This window comes from Magnolia sinica, chromosome 10, assembly GCF_029962835.1.
Source record: "Magnolia sinica isolate HGM2019 chromosome 10, MsV1, whole genome shotgun sequence".
NCBI lineage: Eukaryota > Viridiplantae > Streptophyta > Magnoliopsida > Magnoliales > Magnoliaceae > Magnolia > Magnolia sinica.
The window spans coordinates 73,027,190-73,039,768 of NC_080582.1; the positions used below are offsets into that span (position 1 = coordinate 73,027,190).

At 41.7% G+C, this 12,579-nt stretch overlaps 1 protein-coding gene across 2 annotated transcripts in view; it reads right to left on the reverse strand.

The window, feature by feature from the left end:
• LOC131216981 (transcription initiation factor TFIID subunit 5) overlaps positions 1 to 12,579 on the reverse strand; it is a 76,639-nt gene that overhangs the window by 19,273 nt on the left and 44,787 nt on the right. For both annotated transcript variants that reach the window (XM_058211636.1, XM_058211637.1), the window contains exons 10-15: positions 5,650 to 5,760; positions 5,404 to 5,473; positions 5,248 to 5,287; positions 4,751 to 4,915; positions 4,601 to 4,677; positions 1,969 to 2,085 (exon numbers count right to left, since the gene is read on the reverse strand). In XM_058211636.1, the coding sequence (XP_058067619.1) occupies positions 1,969 to 2,085; positions 4,601 to 4,677; positions 4,751 to 4,915; positions 5,248 to 5,287; positions 5,404 to 5,473; positions 5,650 to 5,760 (580 nt within the window). The remainder of the gene's footprint in view (positions 1 to 1,968; positions 2,086 to 4,600; positions 4,678 to 4,750; positions 4,916 to 5,247; positions 5,288 to 5,403; positions 5,474 to 5,649; positions 5,761 to 12,579) is intronic.

Genomic DNA, 12,579 nt, shown 5'->3' on the forward strand with positions numbered 1-12,579 from the left:
AGCATCTGTTTCAAAATGTTCTCTCCCAAAAGTAGGCAAATGGATTTGGAGGCTAGGAATGGAGGATGGTAATCTTTGGAATTCGGTAATCAAAAGTATGGGCGTGCAAAGGGAGGTTGGTGGACCAAAGACTCATCCAAATACAAAGCTTCGGTAGTTTGGAGGGGGGTGTTATCCATGAAAAAGGAGGTCCTTAAAGGGATTGGGTTTGCAATAGGGAAAGGTGATAGAACCAAATTTTGGTTTGATACTTGGGTGGGGGATGGAGCTTTGAAAGATGAGTTCCCACGAATGTTCCGCATTGCTTCTAATCAGGAAATCACAGTAGATCATACTTATACAGTGCTAGGGGGTGTGGTGGTGTGGAATGTGGAGTGTAGAAAGAAATCTCCTCGATCACGAGGTTGAAGAATATGTTGCCCTGCTGAATCGTATTCAAGATGTCAAGATAAATCTGGAATGTGCACATAAGTTAGTGTGGACCTACCATAAATCAAAGGTTTTCTCGGTTAAATCATTCTACAAGTGCTTAGACATCAAAACCGATAAGGGAGAAGAGGTCTTCACTAATAAGGTTTGGAAGTACCAAGCCCCTCCAAAGATAGTGGTTCGGTTGGTTGGTGGGTAAGAGAAGAGTCCTCACGGTAGACAATTTGAGAAGAAGAGGGATGATTATCACTAATGTATGCTTGTATTGTACGTCAAATGAGGAATCGGTAGATCACTTACTCATCCATTGCCCCTTCATTTGCCATATCTGACCAGATATATTATCTCGTTTTCATATGGCCTGGTCCACTCCCGATTCGACAGGAAACCTCCTAAAGGCGTGGCATGGTACTTCTTTGGGGCAGAGGAGGACAAATTTATGGAGAATGGCTCTTCTTGTTGTATGGTGGGCAGTGTGGGAAGAAAGAAATGGTAGATGCTTTGACGGGATCTCCAACTCATTGGATTTTGTAGCTTCTAGAGCTAGGATGTTAGTTGTTGAGTGGGCAGTTAATGTTGATAAATTAAAGGGATGTAATTTGATTTTCTTAGGTGTGTAGTTGGTTGCGTCGCTCCCTCGGCAGTGCAGCCTCCAATCTTATGTTTTTCCTTTTTCTATTAATATATTCAATGACTTTTCAAAAAAAAAAAAAACCATACTGTTAATGTTTGCAATTTAAGAACTGTTAATGTTTAATTTTTACACATATGAGCATGCACGCAAACACTCACAAACATACACGTGTGCGCACATGCATCTCGTTGTTTGAAATTAGAGAGGCAGATTTATGCAAGTGCCAAGTAGTAGAGTGCTTTTTGTCTTTTCAACTAAGGGTGTCAAGAGGTCGGGCCTGGTCTGTTACGAGCTTGGTTCAGAGCTAAACTGAGGCTTAATGGTTTGAGCAGGGTGACTTAGGTCTAGAAGTTCATGCCTGATTAGTGGGTAGTCATCTGGCAAGCCAGGAAAATGTCTGAGACAAGATAACGTATAGTCAACATTAGTATATAAATTTACTGAATATTATTAACATGCATGGAGAAATTGCATGAGAGGCCCAGCTCAGAAGTTTTAATTAGCCTAGCTCGGTCCCAGAAAAATTGGTGCATCTTCAACTCTGGTGGGGCCTTGTGCCTTGGACATGTAGAATTAGCTCAAGCTCATGCTGACTGACTGGGCCAAGACCTGGCCCATTGGCATCCTATCTTCAACATGCAGTGAGAAATAACAACAACAAAAAATTCTACTAGAAGATATTGTGGGACTTTGTGAACATTGATGTATCCCTGCTTTGCATGGATTATAGTATACAAACACTAGATACAGCAAAATAAGTGTGTAGATAATACAACAAGATAAGATAAAGGAAACTTATCAATACAACACAAGGTTTCTAGAAATTACAAGATCTTGAAAATGAAGTTTCAGAACTTCAAAGAAAAAAAAAACACATGGAGACGTGGTAGATACAATATACTCACATCAACATCAGATAAATGTCCAGCCATTATCCGTAAAGGTTGGATTCTATCCATGGACCAAATCCTAGCGGTTCGATCATGAGAAGAGCTGGCAAAATAATGTCCCACGGGACTGAACTGTCAAATTTAAACGATGGAAGAATGATTATGTGCCACCCAAAAGCATAATTATGTGGAAAATAACAAATTTTGCTAATAATGCAGGTATCCAAACAAAAAGCAACTCAACAATTTAAATGACACAGGAGCAGGAATGAGAAGGCAGCAATGATGGGGGGAAAATATGCAAGGACAAGAAGTAAAAGCGTTTGGGAAGTATCAACGTGAAACCCTCTTTTGCAAGCTCATCCTTTGTAGAATTTTTCTCCCTAGAAACATGAGAAAACGGATAGAATGAGAGGTGACTATCGCTTGATATCACATAGAGTTGCATTTCCAAGGAGCTTAGCTATGACAACCAGACAATGCAACTGCATTCTTGGAATCAACTTCCAAAATGAAGAGACCCTCAACCCTTTGAAAAAAGACAATTAGCCTAACCTTAACAAACATCATTCTTGCAAAACTATAGTCCCCATTACCAATGGGCCCAGGAAGAGCTAAGCAAATAGACACCAATTGATGGGGACATCACGTGCACATGCACGCCCCCCCTACACATGTACGCAAGGAGGAGGGCCCCGCCATCGATCTGGATCAATGACGACGTCCAAGGAGGGCCTACTAGTTAGAGGACTGCGTTTTGGTTCGTTGGAGTGGACCCGATAGTCATGTGAATCCCACCATGGGTTCTCATGATCGTGGCCCACTATTCTAATTAATCTGGTATTTTAGGTTTTGCTTATTATTGTTATTAGGAATATCATGAACGGTTTAGATTGCTTTGATTAGTTGTTATTTTTTATTACTTCGTCTCTAAGTAATAGGTTGCGCACATGGCGCGATTTTTGGGGTATAGGGTTTTATTATAAATAGGCACCCCTTGTAGTCTTTTTTGCTCATTGAATATTAATAAAATTTCTGCGTTTTTCTACTCCCCTAAATTTCTAAGTTGTGGAAATTCAATTGGGTGTGAAACCCTCCCTTCCTCTAAGGGTTGACTACCGTGGTGCGAAGACACACCTATCACGATTCGCTCCCACCTTCTACCATCCATATTTCTCCTCCTATAATCATCAACGCTTCAAATTCATCCTCTATTGCAGCTATTTTTCTCTCTACAGCAGATTTCCAGAATCTGGCCCTGCAAGATGGCTGAAACTTCGGCAGAGCACCACGCACGGACCGTGCATCAGATCAGGCTGAAATTTTGAGATTTTGTGGCCCACCCTTGGCCGAACAGGGCCAAGCTGGCCGTTTTTCAATTTATGGGCCCCACACACGTGCAAGACACCTCCAACGCACATGCGTCTGAGCCTTCACCGCTGTCCATGCATGTGACGCTTCTCTGGTTCGTTTCTCTCTTCTCTTTCAACCCTCTTTCACCCCAAATCCCTAACCCTAATCCTAAATTACTCAAATCCCCAATTTTATGCCCTTTCTTTAACCTTAAGGTTCTCCGAATTGAAATCTGTGAACCCCTTAGATTGGGGAATTATTTTTGTACATGTGTGGACAAATTTACCCTCCTTTGATTATTGTTTGGTTTATAATTTTGATTGATCCAACCCTAGCTTGTGTAAGCCTGGGCCTGCATAGATTCCCCTTGATTGAATGCTTGAACTTTTGTGTGGGATATGGAATTTTGTGTAATTGTTTCTAAACTAACATGATCTAAAGCCTGAAAATCTTGCACATCATATTTGAATTTCATGTCCTGCATCACCAATGTACCAGAAAACTATTTAAGTCTTCAAAAGAAGCATATTATGGATATGTTGAGTCAAGGGTTTGAGCTTTGCAGCTAAGAAGTATGGATCTCTATGCCCAAGCCATTAGGTTTCGTGTTCAAGTGACCATCTCCCCATATCATGAAGAGAAAGGAATTGAGAGGTGGTTAGATTTCAGTTTATTAACAGGTAGTGTTTTTCTTTTTTGTGAGTTGATAGGCGGTGAAATATTAAGTTGCCTATAAAACATCTAACTTCAATAACATGACATATAAATTTAACCTTCCAAACTACCAAGGAGGAGTTTGACGAAAAAAAATAAAAAGAGCACAGCTTAAAAATAGAATTATAGAAGGTAGAAAAATCAGCACTTTTCAAACGGTATCATAGATAAGACACGAACTTATTACGTTCATAACCAAATCTCCAAAACGGGATCATCCTGTTGCATTCATTAACTAATCTCAAGAACGGGAACATCTTATTCTCATGTCAACAACAATTTTAGGCAGAAAACACACAAAAACATGATTAATGCACATTCCAGTTTCCATGTAGCCCAAAAACCAGGTGCATTAAGCAGGCATGAGAAGCCCATTCAACCACAGGTATGTATTACACCCACTGGACTCTACGCTAGAGTCACACGAAATTCTTTTTTTTTAAATGAAATGCAGATCATGGATGAAGGCATTAAACAAGTCTAACATCCATGAATGTCAAGACAATACTCATTACTATCAAAGGGCATCACATATCAATTGCATTCAGAAAAGCTCATTCCAGAATGTCAGAATGTTTACCTGAACATCCCAAACTGGGTAATTGTGACCCTTGTAGCACACAAGATTTGCATTCAACTTGGTGCTCCACAATCGAACTGCAGCAGGCAAGCATTAGATTAGGGACCCCATTGATGAAAAGAAAGTAAGATGACAGGAGAAGAAACATACTTGTTGAGTCTGAAGAAGAAGACAGAATAAAGTCCCCAAGAGGACTAAATGTAGTTGAATAAACAGGCCCAGCGTGCCCCTGAAACAATGTATAAGATCTTTTCCCATCCTCCGAACCTAGCAATTGCTCACTAGGAACAGATTCGTTTTCTCCCTGCACATTAACTGAAACCAACACCATTTAATACACATTACACAACCTCCTTAGCAGAACCATCTTGGCAAGATTAATACATCCATACAGACAGACAGACATAAATGTAAAGAGGCTTGCTAGCCCCATTAACGCAGAAAACATGCCAACCCGGCAGGTGTGGTACATCAGAGCATGCATAATGTAGGATGCACAGTGATGACCTTGTACAAAAAATCAGGCCACTCCACTAATAAGGCAGGCCACATGTACTTTCAAAGTGGAGTGGTTCCAAGTATTTCAAAAACCATCAATATAATGACACTGATTAATATGTATGGAAGGCTCAGAGGTGAGAACCTACTAGTGTTAGCTTGTCGACCGATCTTTGACATGTCCCAAACCTGTGGAAAAGAAAGCAAGAAAATTAAAGAATAAATCTGTAAGAAAGGGAGGCAGTAATCATGATTAACAACAGCAAAAAAAAAAAAGCTCCAGTGAAAATGTTCAAAAAAAAAACCTTCAGGGAAGAGTCAGAGAATCCACCAGCAACCAGCGAACCATCATGGGAAATTGATGAACAGTTCAAACTAGCATACATTCAAGACAAACATCAGGCACTGTAAGAGAACCGAAAGGCAAACAATACTCAATTGAGGAAAGGTATCGATAAAAAGAGGAAAAATTACAAAAACCAGCAAAGAGCCAGAAGAAACGTGGCTAATAATGTTCAACAAAATATCAATAATTTAGGATGAACCATTACCCATTATGTGTGTTAATAAAGGTATAAAAGCTGATAGACGGCAGTGCCAGGCTACTCAACTGCACTCGGTTTCTTAGGTCCTCAAGAATAGAATGTTCTACTTCTGTTGACCTGAAATGCAGAGACAGTAACTAGCAATGACAACCTTGGAATCTCCCCACAAGTAACAATGTAAATAATAGTAATGAATGCAATTTATCATAAACCAGAAATTAAGCTTCACAGTCATAGCTTCACACCTATCTATTTCTGGAAACAAGTATGACCAAATGCAAATATTTGATAATGAATGACAACCAGTAAAAATGTAAAACATCATTGAGGGTCACAATAACATGCAGACGCTCACAGATCAATGTAATATGTCTAGTAGAATACATCCAACCACTGGCAACGAAACACTCTCACACTCTCATGAAACTTCAAAGATTTGTTTTAAGAAAATAGACAAACATAGCAAACATTCAGAAGTTCATCATAATTAGGTCAGGCAATGTAAAAAAATTGTTCGGTTGTCTTATTTTAACTGAGGAAAATGCCCAATTCTTTTTTCATATATATATATATATATATATATATAAACACAACCAGAAAATCATGTTAGAGATGAGATAATCATTCATATAATCTTTATAAGATATATTATCTTTTAAAAGAAAAAATTAGGTGTTTGGATGAAAGAAGCCTAAAATGGAGGGTGAATGGTTACCTGTTTCTAGGAAGAAGTGCAGTACAAATGGGAGGTTTTCATTATTCATGAGACGTTTTCCTGAAGAATGATTGGAAGTCAATCTGCATAGAAATTTCAGCAGATCCAGCTATGTGACAGACTTGGTCATACCCATAGCCTCAGCAATCATCCACGGCTTCATGTTTGTTAGGTTCAACCCAAAAGAGGAAGCAGAGGATGTGATCACGAGGCTGGATGACAAATGGGTGAGGGGCAATGATTGGAGGTTCAGTTTGCGTAGTCCAGAGAAGCTGAAGAGACGGGCTGGCGGAACTACTAACAAGGAGCAGAGACAGTTCATCGTAGCAGGCCTGCCTCATAGGAGGGTTTTCTTGTGAAGTCAAGCAAGAAGAGGGAATGGTAAACAGGTGGCAAGGAAGTTCAAGGATAGGTCATTCAGGAAGGTGGTGAGTTGTGACATCATCATAGGCGACAAAGTGATGTGTCTCACTCATGCATATTTGTGGTTGTGATTTAGAATTTGTGGGCAGCAAAAATTTTGGTAAAATTGATCAATCAGTTGTCGAGGAGCATAAACAGGTGTGGGATATATCTTTTGTGCTCATAACCTGCTCAGATGATGTTTCGGACATGGTGGTGGCCAATTGGCAGACCTAACATGGGGTTTGATGCAAGAGAAGTAATCGGTCAAAGCTTTAGATGATTGGGCCAAATGAATAGTGCAATCCAACATCAAGCCTGAGAGACTTCTAGAGTCCAGATTTGCGATGCCAGATGACCTGGTTATTCAGATCTTACAATGGGCTAAGTGGATGCAGTCTGCTGGGATAGATTTTTTGAGATTCCATTGGAGGGGCAGGAGTATGTGGCCTTGTTCACAATTGGGTCGTATATTAGTTCAGTGGTGGAGATCAATGACAAATCAACAAAAAAGTTGGTTCAGTCTGCTAGAATAATAAATAAATAAATAACCCATAAGAAGCTAGCGGCGGTAGTGTCAAACCAGGTCAACATCAAGGTGGTTGTAGTAGTATTGAAAGGGGCAGTCTTTTTTGAAGAAGAGGGGGTTTGGTTTGGAGAAGGTGATGTTAAAGAGGAGGCACCTGCAGGTTGCCGGAATCTTAGAGAAGAAGATTTGAAGTTCTTCTGTGTTCCTCAGAACAAACAACCACCACCCTGATCTCAAGAATGCTATAAAGGCAGTACAAGTGTCCTCAAAAGATAGGTCCCAAATTTTGAATAATAAAGCAAGTCATCTTGTTGCTAAAGCAGTAGCCAGCAATCCAGAGTTGCCTCTCTTCAATTTGACACAGCAGGGTCAGACGCACTGTCTTGCCTCTTTGGATGGTAGCTAGGGCCTTGCATAAATATTCACCCTTCTGAGGATGGGTATTAGATTGTCTTTGCATACCAGATGGAAGACAGCATGGCAGAACCATGTGGTATAGGTTATACATACAGGTAATTGTAGATGTTGGCATGAGTGTTGGAGTTGGACTTCTACCACTTGAGCAAAATAAATGCATTCAAGCAGGGTTTTTTATCATTCTGTAGAGGGTTGCTAGCCCTCATAGGAGCCCTCCATGCCCACATCTACAGTGGGACAAGTATCATCGATTGGCTGCAAATCTAAAAAGTGCATTTCTCAGCCTGGGACTTGATTGAAAGACATGCCCTTCTTCCGGCTCTCTTTTTTTTTTTTTTTTTTTTGAAAGATACTGAATTTGACTGAAGAGCAAAGGGCAGGGAGGAAACTAAAAGTACAACAGCCAAGAGGCACCCAACAATCCATGAAAACAGTCAGGAACACCAATCTCTCACAAGATACATCACCCTACTACAAACCCCATTAGAAGAGCTACTTCTATTGTTGAAACAGCAGTCATTCCTTTCTACCCAAATAGCTGAAAGGACAGCCAGCAGAGAGAGAGGTCCCAATTAGAGTACTTGATGCCCTTGCTCCCTTTCAACTGCCAAGATCTGAAACCGGCATCACCCAGAGGGCTCTAAACGATTTCAGAATGTTGTACCAAATCTCCCTCGAAAACTCATAGTGAATAAATAAATGATTCACTGACTCAGCTTCCTTACACAGCCAACAAGCATTGGGAAGAATCATGCCTTTTCTTTGAAGATTGTCGACAGTCAGGATGCGGTTTCTGCCTACTAACCAAGCAAAAGCAGCCACTTTCGCAGATTGGGGGGGGAGGGGGAACAATGAACCAAACTGAAGAAGTGCGGCTCTCATGAATCAGAGAAGAGGTAGAAGAGTATAGGGATATATCAGAAAAATTCCCAGAAGAATGGAATTTCCAAACCATAAGAGCCATCCACACCTGGATTTGGCCTGAACCCATGAAGAAGGGCAAGGAGGAATCTCAGCTGCTTGACCTCTTCATCCACAAGATTGCGCTGAAAAGGGGAAAGCCATATTCTCCTTTCCCCAGTCCCACAATAACGGTCAGCAACCAAAATCTCCAGGGAAGAACAGATAGCTGCAAAAGCCAGGAAAGCCTCACAGAGAGGGTTTTACCAACCCAACTCTCCTCCCAAAATCTAATGCGATTTCTGTTCCCTAGTGAGAAGATCATGCCTTCGTAAACATGCCAGACAACCCTTGCAACAGATTTCCATATGTGGGACGCTCGATGTAGAGAAAATCCCTTGATTTTCCATCCCATAGAAGAAACCCCATATTTGGCTGAGAGAATAGACCTCCACAGACTGTCCTCTTCCCTCCCACGTCTCCAAATCCATTTGTCCAAAATGTCAAGTTAACTTCGTCCAATTTCTTAATCCCAGCCCCACCATCTCAAAGAGGGGAGCACACCTCACCCCGATTTAGAAGATGGGACTTGCTAGATAAGGCACCTCCACAGTTCACACCATTTTAAAAAATAATAATAATAAAATAAATAAATTGAGAAGGCAGGCAATCTTCGCACCATCATTCGATGCTTCGAGGCGGTGTCAGGCCTCCGAGTGAATCTGGCCACATCCACTATCTTCGGTGTGAACATGGAAGAGAAGGTGATAGCCGAGTTCGCAGCTCTCTTTAACTGTTCAATATATTCTCTTCCCACCACTTTTGTCGGTTTGCCTCTCTCGGTGGATATACCTCCAAATCATCTATGGGATAAAGTCATAGATAGATTCGAGAAACATTTAGCCTCTTGGAAATGCAAGTATCTATCAATAGGGGGTCGTCTAACCATGATCAAAGCAGTCCTATCCAGCTTACCCCTATACTATATGTCTTTATTCAGATGTCCGAAGCCTATCTTGGACAAGCTCGAAGGCCTAAGACGGGACTTCCTTTGGTATGGTAACAGTGACAAGAAGAATTTTCACCCAGTAGATTGGAAAACGGTGTGTTTGCATACTCGGGATGGAGGAGTGGGGGTTAAAAATCTGAAACGGATGAACATGGCTCTTCTCGGTAAATGGACCTGGAGGCTCGGAACTGAATCTGGATCTCAGTGGAATTCCTTGATAAAGTGCAAATATGGTCAGTCAGTTGGAGTGTAGTGGACAAAAGACTCAACAGCTTATAAAGCATCAGCGGTATGGAAGGACATGCTTCATATGAAGCAGGCAGTTATAAATGGGACTCGGCTCTCAGTTGGGAACGGCAAAAACATATCATTCTGGAATGACATTTGGATTGGTGATTCTCCTCTTACAGAGCAATTCCCTCACATATATCGATTGGCTTCTAATCGGGGTAGTCCAGTAGCAGATTGTGTTTCGGTTTCTGGATCTAGGTCCATGTGGAACATCCCTTGTCACAGAAATCTAAACAATAATGAAATTATTCAGCTAGTGGGCCTGCTAGCTATTCTCAACAGCAGCTCTATAGATCTTCAAAACCCTGACAAACTTATTTGGGCTCATGACAAAAAAAGGTTTATTTTCGGTCAAGTCTCTGTACGATCAAATATACAGCAAATTCATGGTTTCGGCAGCTCCCAAGATGGACCCTAAGTGGAATTTGAATATTCCCCCAAAGTTCGTGGTGTTCAGTTGGTTGGTCAGTAGCAGAAAGGTGTTGACAGTAGATAATCTAAGGCAAAGAGGCATGTGCATTCCCAATATCTGCCTATGTTGTATGGCGGAGGCTGAATCAGTGAACCACCTCTTTACTCATTGTCCGTTTATCCTGCAGATTTGGCCCGTGGTTCTCTCTTGGTTCAAGATTTCTTGGGTCCATCCTCAGTCTCCAGATAGGTTGATCGCTGCTTGGCATGGGGTAGTCCTTGGCAAACAGGAAAAGGTTGTTTGGAGAATGGCTATAGCAGCTGTCTGGTGGGCAGTCTGGGAAGAACGCAATGGTAGATGCTTTAAAGGGGAATCCCATGACATGGGTCATCTAATCAAAAGAATCCACTATCTTATTGTGGAATGGGCCTCCCTAGTGCTGCAGAGTAGCTGCAGCAATTTGTTTTCGTTTTCCTTTCCTTAGGTGTTCTGGGCTGCTATCTCAGCGGGTCAGGCCCTTTTGTATTCTTCTCTCTCTTTTATAAGATGTCACTTTTCAAAAAAAAAAAAAAAAAAAAAAATCTCTTTTAAGTTTGTCAATCAAGTTGATGACTTTGGGCAACGAAAGAGTGACATGAAATACAAAGGAAGATTGAATAAAGAAGCTCTAACGAGGGTAATTCTTCCCCCTAGAGAAAGAAAATTGTTCTTCCAGGGAGAGAGTTTCCTCCCCATCCTCTCTATGACTTTGTCCCAAATGAGATTAGGGGGTTTACAAATGTAGCGGAGGAGACCCAAATATGAGGATGGAAAAGTACCCGGCCAACACCCAAATAGGGAAGCTAGACTGACTAAATCTAAATCTGAAGGGGGGAGGTCAACGCCCAGAAGCTCAAATTTAGAAGGATTTACCTTTAAGACCCGAGACCAATTCAAACAACCAGACTTCTTCTCTTTTTTTTCCCCTTTTTTTTAAGGTTATCTACCATAGAAACATCCGATTCGCATAAAATCAGAGTGTCATCTGCACTTTGTAAATGAGTAATATTCTGAGAGAAGTTAAGGACCTGGAAACCTTAGAATAACCCCACAGTTACCCTGAGACAATAAATGACTCAAGGCTTTAGCAATGAGAAGAAATAAGAAGGGAGATGGAGGGTCACCTTGCCAAATACCCCTTGAGGGTTTTAGTAGCCAAAAGAAGAGCCATTAATCATAATAGAGAACTTACGTGAGGAGATGCGGGAGAGGATCCAACCTCTCCATTTAGAGCGAAAACTCATATGGCCCATCATATAATCAAAAAACTCTCCATCTACATAATCATAGGCCTTTCAAGGTCTAGTTTGCAGACAACTCCTATTGTTCCAACCTGGCATGAATCCACACATTCGATGAGTGCATAGTTATGTTGCTCGAGGGACCAGAAGCCCTTGCCAGTTATGAGGTCGAATCGAACAATGACTCTCTTTGATGTAGGACATGAAAATTAAATATGATATGCAAGATCTCAGGCTTTAGATTATACTAATTCAGAAACAATCACATAAAATTCCACATCCCCCACAAAAGTTCAAACATTTAAGCAAGGGGAATCTGTGCGGGTCCAGGCCTACACAGGCTAGGGCTGGATCAGTAAAATTATGGACCAAACGATACTAAGGGAAGTAAAAATCATCCACACATGCACAGCAATCAGTCCCTAATCCAAGGGATTCACCAGTTCCAATTCAGAGAACCCTAGGGTAAGAAAAGGGGCAAATAAATTGAAAGTAATGCAATCTAGGATTGAGGTTAGGGAGAATAGGTATGAGAGGAGTAAAATAGGCAGAAATCTGAACATGAAGATAGTCCTCGCGCGCGGACAGTGGGCCAGGCCTGTCGCACGTGCGTAGGGGTCTCGCCGCACGTGCGAGGGGGCGCCGAACGCGGAAAGCTCCTCCTTGGCTCTGGTCGGCCAAGGGAGGGCTTCAAAACCCCCAAGTTTCGTGTCGATCGGATGCGCGGTCTGTGCGTAGTGCTCCGCCGAAGTTTCAGCCCTCCTGCAAGGCCAGAATCTGGAATTCTGCTGTAAAGAGGAAAACTGTTGCAATAAAGGACAGATTTGAAGCGCGGATGATGGTAGGAGATGAGAAATAGATATGGTAGAGGATGGGGGCGAATCGGAATCGATGTGGCTTCACACCACGGTAGTTAGTCCTTCGATGAAGGGACGGCTTCGCACCCAATTGGATTTCCACAACTCGAGAACTTCGAGGAGT